General features: G+C 40.2%; 1 protein-coding gene across 1 annotated transcript in view; it reads right to left on the bottom strand.

Moving 5' to 3' along the window:
* Window positions 1-1,441: 1,441 nt before the first annotated feature.
* SRD5A1 (steroid 5 alpha-reductase 1) overlaps window positions 1,442-9,285 on the bottom strand; it is a 232,672-nt gene continuing 224,828 nt past the window's right edge. Inside the window, exon 5 of the mRNA XM_078687632.1 lies at window positions 1,442-1,914. Coding sequence (XP_078543758.1) covers window positions 1,848-1,914 — 67 coding nt within the window. The 3' untranslated portion in view covers window positions 1,442-1,847. The remainder of the gene's footprint in view (window positions 1,915-9,285) is intronic.

Genomic DNA, 9,285 nt, shown 5'->3' with positions numbered 1-9,285 from the left:
TACTTCGGTCTTGGGGAGTGGAGTTTGAGGCAGTTCTCGCTCATCCATTTGGCCATGTTGGTCATGGCATTGCAGTAGTTGGTTTTGGTGTTGGAGGGGTCCTCGCACATTTCTCCTCCAGGAAGAGCAATGCTGTCAGCCAATGGCTCCTAAAGGGGTCTTTGATGACGCTGAGCAAGGAGATTTTGGTGCTAAGCCTTGACCTAGAATGGATTGGAAATGTTCCAGTAGCTGATTGTGAGAAGTGAATTTCTCTGAAAAGACAAACATCTTCATGAACTTGGCCAAGAATAGTAGGTCAGAGACAGGCCTATGGTTTACAGGGATATCAAGATCAGCATTATTGTTATTTATATTTTTAGGCAGGGACAGACCTGACCAGCACACCTTGGTATGTGGGCAGATGCCTTGCTTAACATGGGTATTTTTGATCTCAATCCAAAGAGAAAAGTGTGAATCTCCAGGGTGTTTAGCAAGACAGAGATGGGTAGTATCAAGGAGTAAAATAAGATTTAGTTATGAATATTAAGGTTTAAATGTCCCAGATGCACGAGGATATTTTCTGGAGAAAGTGATGCTCTGAGAATCCAGAGCGGAAGGGATGCAACCAGTCTCATCTCTGAGTTTCTTAATTTTCAGAATACAGCAACTGACAAAATCATTACAGCTGGGATCCTTGGGTGGTGGTCGTCTCAAGTAGTGGTTCATGTACAAATTGAGAAAGTTCTCTGGGTCTGTTAGAGGCTTCATGGATTTTGTCACTAAACATGCTGATTGAAATAGAAATACTAACTGAATCAGAACAAACTGGGTTTTTAACAATACCCACTTACAACAAATATAATATCTGAATGTAGAGATAGTGGCAATTTGGAATTGATTTCTGATTGACTGATAAAAAGGGTGGACACCACTCACATAATACAAAGCACCGCATACTATCAAGTTATTAACAGACATAAACATAACACATAAAAGAATAATCTCCAAAAAGGGCAAAGTTTTTAGTACTATTCCTCTCAAAGTTCTTGGTAAGATGCAGACAAACTGCTCACGATCTTGAATAATAACACATTGAAATAAGGTCCACCACAAGTCACAATATCACAATGGACAGTCTTGAGTGTTCAGTATTCTTTCTTAGAGCCTGAACCAACACCCATAGTGCACCAAACATTTTTCTTTAAACCAGATTAACAGTGACGTTTTTGACATTAGAAGACACAAATGCTGTGCATTTTTCTCATATATGCCTTGTCTAGTAAGCTGCAGGAGTCCCCTTGAGCTGACAAATGCAAAGATGCACATGATGGTGCGATTTGTGTTCTTTTGGATACACTTTATGAGCTAGTAAATGTAACGTTTTACACACAATTTCTTTAAGTTAAAGTTCATTTGAACACGTAAAAACAACAGAATAACTAATACAACAGCACAGATGTAAGCAGTAAGTAAGATTGTATTTATTTCCAAATTCAAATATTTATAGTAAAATGGAAGACATTAAAGAAAGTAAAACAGATTATAAATGATTTAAAACAACTTTTAGATCTGTAATTTACAGACTAAAGTATATGCTCTAACCTTGTAGTACCGCTAACATCATTAAGTAGTAAAAGACAGTGACTTAAAAGGCCACTTACACATCTCAAAATGGAAAGAAACTGAACATGGCTCATTTATATAGCAATGTGTAAAGAAACTGAACACGTTTCATATACACTAGATTTACTCAATATAAATGTAAACAAATGTTTTTTAAAAACCGTATAAAAAATTTGCAACATTCGGGATATAATAATGTAGGCCTGGAGAAATCTTCAAGTTCCAGTGATGAACATTTTTGGTTAATACAAAAAAGGGATCAGAATTTTTCTGGACTTAGGATAGTCTTCAAATTTTTCCAAGTACCATCTAAAATGAAATACATAACATTTAACATGCATATCTCATTAAAGCAATCATTGTAAGTTCACAGTTTATTTTGCATATACAGTTTTGTCAATAATCACAGGTCACTTTAGCTGTTGTCCTACTACCCTTAACCAATTTCACTACAGGCCAACTTTCCTAATGTACAGCAATCAGCTTCCCGGAAGCGGTTGAGGAGAACCCATAGTGCTAATTTGCACACTGATATAACTCAATCCACATTATCAAAAGCGGTGATGAAATCCACAGAGGCACTATGTTCTGGTACAGATTCCTTCTGTAGAGACATACCTTTCTGCAAACCCTAAAAGGTAGTGCACCTTTCAAAAGGGAGGGAGGCTTACAGCATTATTGTGGCCCATCAGTGACTAAATTGATTTGATATGACATTGGACATTCCTGCCATCCCAATAGTTCTAGAAGACTTAAGCCCTATGTGGTTATCTTCACAGAAGCAAAAACACCACATTTTTTAAATGCATTTAAAGGTTTATTAGAGAAACAGAGCTGCTTTACTCTACATCATCATGCCGCAAGTAAGCCAGCTCAACTGTTAAAACATTTCAATAACATTTCAATAACATTCTAATACAGACATAACCGCATTTATAGAATGTTTCCAGCACAATTCTAATGTCGGAATACTACATTATGTTTCCCCTTACAAACAAAAAAACTAAACAAGTTAAAAATGAACAACCTAATAACAATATTGCAACAGACTGCACTGGGCTAAAAAAAAAATATATAAACAGTAACAATCTGTCTATCTATGAATGCCCCAATAATAAAACACGAGGCAATAACAATTGTCATATCAAATAACAAAGATGTCACCTAGGACACTTTTACATTAACTGAATACATTTTACCTTTATAACCTATCTAAACCTAAGAGGCAACATTCTGATACTGTTGCCTTTTCAAACGCTTCTGTTACCATACTGGAAGCTGAAAAAACTGGAACTACTAATATACTTTGGTTTAAAAACATTGTTTTTCTGGGCAAGATAACACTTTGATCTGTGACATCCTTGGCTTCAGTAGACTCAATATGTTACTTTGATCGGAATCTTGATCTATATCCTTTCCACACTTCACACATTCCACCAATTACATCCATTGACTCTGACAGCATTACCACACACCTTGTCAATAACAAATGGACCACTGTACTTCCTTCCACCTTTCTTAACATACATCCCTTTTTTGACACCAACTACTTACCTACTCCAAAATTTACTTCACACACTCGCCTGTCATAATTACATTTTTGCTTGGCTTTTGCCTCTGCCCCATTCTTCTTGACTTCTACACCACATTCCTCCAGTGAAACACCACATTTTATCCATCTTCCCATCCAGGTAGTAGCAGGTTTTCTACCCCTCAATGATTCAAAAGGGGATATTAAAGTATAACACAGCGATATGTTACGTTAGAACTATAACATGGAATGCACAGTATTCATCACAACATACCTGTTTGTGATAACCACTGAACACACTGTAGCAGAACTTGGCTCATGCGCTTGACATGACCATTGCATTGAGGATAGTACAGTAATGGCCTCAAATATTTCACAATTCCTGTACTCAAAAAACTTTTCAAATTGAACACCATTGTCTGATACCAGGAACTCCGGGAAACCTACTCACAAAAAATAGGCTCTTCACAAATTCAATCACATCTTTGGCATTGGGTTCTGACACAACTTACGCCTCAGGCCACTTTGAGTAAAAATCAACTAAAACAAATGCATAACAGTTCTCTCGATAAAGCATTAGAAGGACCAACTGGGTCAATCCCCCATTTTTTACATGATCAGATGGACACTCAATCAATTGTAAAGAAGGGTTCCGGACGATAATATTATTTTCGGAAGTTGCACAGATGGTACGTTTGCCCACAAAGTGATCTACTTCACAGAAGGCCATAAAAATATTTACCAAAGGCGGCACTTAGTGAAAGTGCACCGTAAGTTTCCTTATGTGCTAACTTGATGATTTTATATCTCAAACCAATAGGGGGTACCAATTTGTCTGCCCTAAGCAAGAGCCCATCCTCCACTGATAGTTCATCACATACCTTACATAAAGGTTGACACGACTGCTCAACAGACTTCTCCCCAGGCCAACCCTTTGTAACATAATCAATAGTTTGCTGTTTTCATCTACAAGAACTAACAACCTCCCTTCTGATTCTGAGACTGCACACATCTTTTCCAAATCTAGCGCTGCAATCAGACAACTTTCATCACACCCGTCATCATCCACATCCTCCTCATACAGTTGCTCTGTTGAAGACCTAGAAAAAAAAAATCTGCGCTCACATTTTGCACCCCTTGAATGTGGACAATCTTAAAACGAAACTGTAAAAATGTTGTTGACAATCTGCCAATGCGAAGAGTTTGAGCTTTGATCTTGTCTTCACTCAATAAGGACACCAAAGGTTTGTGATCAGTCTTAACCGTAAATTCTGTTGCCCACACATATGGTTCAAATTTTTGAACGACCCACCAACAAGCTAACAGCTCTTTCTCAACAGTGGGGCAATGTGTTTCTAAATTCCTGAGCACCCTAGATGCATAACCAATGTAGTTTCTACACCAGCATTGCATTGTGTGAGAACTGCCCCCAGACCATGATTACTGGCATTACCAGTCATACTGCATGGCAACTTAGGATCAAAACGTTTGAGAGCTCTAGAGCTTGCCAACTGTTTTATATGCAATCAAAAGCTTCTTCACAATCAGTATTCCAAACAAAAGACACATTTTTCCTTTCACATACCAGTCAGTGGCTTTATGTGAAAAGCATAGTCAGGGATAAAAAGGGCATTAAATTCACACAACCCCATGAACGACTTGAGGCTTGTTTTGTCACTGGGCACCACACCATTAATAATGGCGCCAACTAGATCAGGTCTTGGTTCAATGTGATTGCCTGATACCACATGACCCAAATACTCCACTTTAATTAACAGCAACTCACACTTCACCATTTTTTAGCAAAACACCTTTCTCTTGAAATATACTCAACACTTGGTTGGGAATGGTGTCATGCTCTTCTACAGAGGCTGCAAAAATCAGAACGTCCCCTTGGAAAACAGACACACCCTTTATTCCCCTCACCAACTTGTACATGATCCTCTGGAAAACTGAAGCGCCTGAAGCCAATCCAAATGGCATTCTACAGTACTGGAATGTGCCTATTGGTGAAACAAATACAATATAATGTCTGGACTCTGGCTCCAAAACAACTTGATGGCATGCAGAAGCTAAGTCCAGTTTGATGAACCACTTTGCCCTAGAAATCAGTGCAAGCAAATCAGTAATTCCTAGAAGGGGATGAGAATTAACCCATATAGCATTGTTGAGGCTATGTAGATCTACACAAATTGTCAAATCCTCATTGCTTTTGCGTGCAACAGCCAACAAGGATAAGCAAAGGAATGATTTGATGGGTTCAATAACACCTCTTTCATATAAACCTCTCAAATGCTTTACATAAATTCTCTCTGATGGAAAATGGAGCACTGCAAAATGTATGCTTTTTAGGAACAGATCCCTTTTTAACCTTTACCCTGTGTTGGAAACCCTTGACAGTGCCCATTTTTCCAGGAAATACTACAGGAAAGTGTGCCTTAACTTCTTCTATGGGAGCCTCGCACACAACTGATATTGGGCCTCTCATTCCCGGCCTCAAAACCACGTGGAAGAGACCCTGGTACAACCAGCCCAAAATGCATAAACCCTTGACTGCAACACATATTTTTTCAAATATTTAGCTTCCCCTGAAAACTAAAATATCTTTGAAATATCCAGCAAATTCTATTATTCTGCTCTCATATGACTTTGAAGCACGATCTGTTGACTCCAACCCTCTACCAGGCCATTTTTGATGGAAAGGTACCTATGTAATCATGGTGATTCTGGCGCCTGAATCCATCAATAGTTTAAGTGTTTGGTCACCAACCAATACCTCAATATAGGGATCAACACACTCCGATAAATCACCTGTGGCAATTTCTTCCTCAGGAATTATTATAACCATGTCTTTCAAGTCGTTCTCTAGTTTTTCAAAATTAGTACCGTTAACCTCGAGCGCTGCTTAACTAACCATGTTAATCCCTTTTCTTGGTTTTATTTTTTACCCTGGCACACCCGAGGAAAGTGCCCCATTTTATTACAAATCCTTCAAGTGACATGTAAAGCTGGGCATATTTTTTCCTCTTTAAGATGGGAAGGATTACCATACTTGAAGCATGAATTAGTTTAGTTGAAAAAACTCTTTTCGATCTTAAAGGCTCTCTAGTAATTCTACTGTTTCTAACCATACTGTGGCCCTTAAATTTCACAACCTTTACAAAGTCACTTTTACCTTCCAACTCTTTAACTGAAATCTGAGACATCTCAATAATTTTGCAATGCATAATGATACATTCAATGTTGGATTGCCTAAAGGGAAAATGCTACTTACCAGTATGCATCTGTTCTTGGCATGTAGGGCTGCTGCCATTCATATCTTAGCATAGATCGCCGCCTAGTGTTGGGTCCGGATGTTTGCACCTTGTTGTCTTGGAAGAGTCTTCGAAGTATCACGAGATAGGTGACTCCTCCCCTGGACTACAGTGCGCATGGGCATCTTCTCCATCCTCAGATTGTTTTTCGCCATTGTGGCAAAGATGGAGTATAGAAAAGTAAGAGATGGCCATGTAAGTGTATGTTAAGAAGGTAACCCTGCAGCTGTGACAGGCACCGGGGAGGAGGGTGGGCGATATGAATGTCAGCAGCCCTACATGCCAAGAAAAGATGCATACTGGTAAGTAGCATTTTCCGTTCGAGGCATGTGGGCTGCAGAATTCATATCTTAACATAGACTGTATAGCAGTTTCTCCTCTAGCAGTGGTCGCCTGTACCAGCTGCAGTGGTTTGAAAAAGAGTTTTAAGGACAGCCTGGCCTACTGCAGCTTGTTGCTTAGCTTGCACGTCAACACAGTAGTGTTTAGTGAAGGTGTGTATGGTAGACCATGTAGCTGCCCTACATATGTCTTCTAAGGGAATATTTCCTAGGAAAGCCATGGATGCCCCCATTTTGCACGTTGAGTGGGCTTTTGGGGGAACTGTTAAAGTGCACTTTGCCTTTTGATAGCATATTTGAATGCATTTAACTATCCATCTGGCTATTCCTGTCTTTGAAATGGGATTACCCTTATGTTGTGGAGAAAAAGTAACAAAGTTGCTTTGTTTTTCTGAATGATTTAGTTCTGTCCACGTAATATAGCAGAGCTCTTTTGACATCTAGTGTGTGTAGGGCTCTTTCAGCTACCGACTGCGGGTTTTGAAAGAAAACTGGCAATTCTATGGACTGATTGATGTGGAAAGTATATATAACTTTTGGCATGAATTTAGGGTTAGTACAAAGAACCACTTTATTTTGGTGTATTTGCATGAAGGGTTCCTGAATGGTTAGTGCCTGTAGCTCACTCACTCGTCTGAGGGAGGTAATGGCAATTCAAAATGCCACTTTCCATGATAAGAATTGTAGTTCACATGAGTGGAGTGGTTCGAAAGGTGGCCCCATGAGTCTGGTTAGTACTACGTTTAAGTTCCAGACTGGCGAAGGCGAATGCTCTGGAGGGATAATTCTTTTAAGTCCTTCCATAAAAGCTTTGATAGGTGGTATTCTGAACAGGGACACGTGTTGCCTGTTTTGAAGATATGCTGCTATAGCAGCAAGGTGTAGCCTTATGGATGAGTATGCTAGATTACATCTTTGAAGATGTAGCAAGTAACAGATTATGTTTTGGATGGAGGCATCTAATGGATTGATTTGGTTGTTATTGCAATAGATTACAAATCTTTTCCATTTAGCTGCGTAGCATGCTCTAGTAGTGGGGCGCCTTGCTTCTTTGATAATGTTCATGCAGTCTGGAGGCAAGTTAAGGTATCCGAACTCTAAGACCTCAGGAGCCAGATCGCTAGGTTCATCTGATTGGGTTCTGGGTGCCTGATTTGGCCATGGTTCTGTGTTAGCAATTGTGGCGACAGGCGTAGTCTTTAGTGCGGGACTACTGATAGTTCTAGGAGCGTTGTGTACCATGGCTGTCTTGCCCATGTGGGAGCAACCAGGATCATTGTGAGTGACTGTTGTTTTAGTTTGCGTGCCACTAATGGAATCAGTGGGGTTGGCGGAAAGGCGTACGCAAATCTGCCTGACCAGTTCATCCATATCGCATTGCCCTTTGACAACAGGTGTGGGAACCTGACAGCAAAGGACTGGCATTTTGAGTTTTCTTTTGTAGCAAACAGATCTATTTCTGTTGCCTCCATTTTTGGAAGAATGGTTGGAGAACTTGAGTGTGAATCTCCCATTCGTGTATTTGTTGGCTGTGTCGGCTCAGTAGATCTGCGATCTGATTGTCTATTCCTGGGAGGTGTTCTGCCCTGGAGAAATATGTTTTTTGGAATTGTCCACTTCCATATGCTCTGCGCTAGGTGAGACAGCTGTGGAGAGTGAGTCCCTCCCCGTTTTTGAATGTAGTACATGACTGTCATGTTGTCTGTCTGAATTAACATAGCCTTGCTGTACAAGTATTTCTGGAAGGCTTTCATTGCTAGAAATACTGCTAGTAACTAAGTGATTAATATGCAATGTCTTTTGTTTGACTGTCCAGAGACCTTGGACTGTGTATTGAAGGAGGTGGGCTCCCCAACCTGTCAGTGATGCGTTCGCAGTTAATACTACTTGTGGAACTGGCTCTTGGAACAGTCGCCCCTTGGAAAGGTTTTGTGGGTTCCACCACTGCAGAGAGTTGTAAGTGCGACTGTCTACCAACACTAGGTCTTTTAGTTGTCCTTGTGCTTGGTTCCACTGTTGTGCTAGGCATTCCTGCAATGGACACATTTGAAGTCGGGCATGAGGGACAATGAATATGCAGGAGGCCATCATGCCTATAAGCTGCATGAACACTCGAGCTGGCAGAGAGTGTTGTGGCTGAAATTTTTGAATGAGAGACTGTATGTTGGATATACTGGCTGGATTTGGATATGCCTTCGCCACTGAGGTTTCTATTGTTGCTCCCAGATATTGTTGTATGTGGGAGGGCTGCAGATGTGATTTTGGGTAATTTATGGAAAATCCTAGACTGTGCAAAAGCTGGATTGTCTGAGACGTATGGTTTGCACACTGTACGTATGAGTTGGCTTTTATGAGCCAATCGTCCAGGTAGGGAAACCCATGGATGTGTTGCTTTCGGAGGTGTGCTGCTACTACTGCTAGGCATTTTGTTAAAACCCTTGGTGCTGTAGTTACCCCGAAGGGATGAACTTTGAATTGGTAGTGGTGACCCTCT

This window comes from Lissotriton helveticus, chromosome 4_1 (assembly GCF_964261635.1).
Source record: "Lissotriton helveticus chromosome 4_1, aLisHel1.1, whole genome shotgun sequence".
Classification (NCBI taxonomy): Eukaryota; Metazoa; Chordata; class Amphibia; order Caudata; family Salamandridae; genus Lissotriton; species Lissotriton helveticus.
This window is presented reverse-complemented; position numbering and strand designations above follow the sequence as displayed.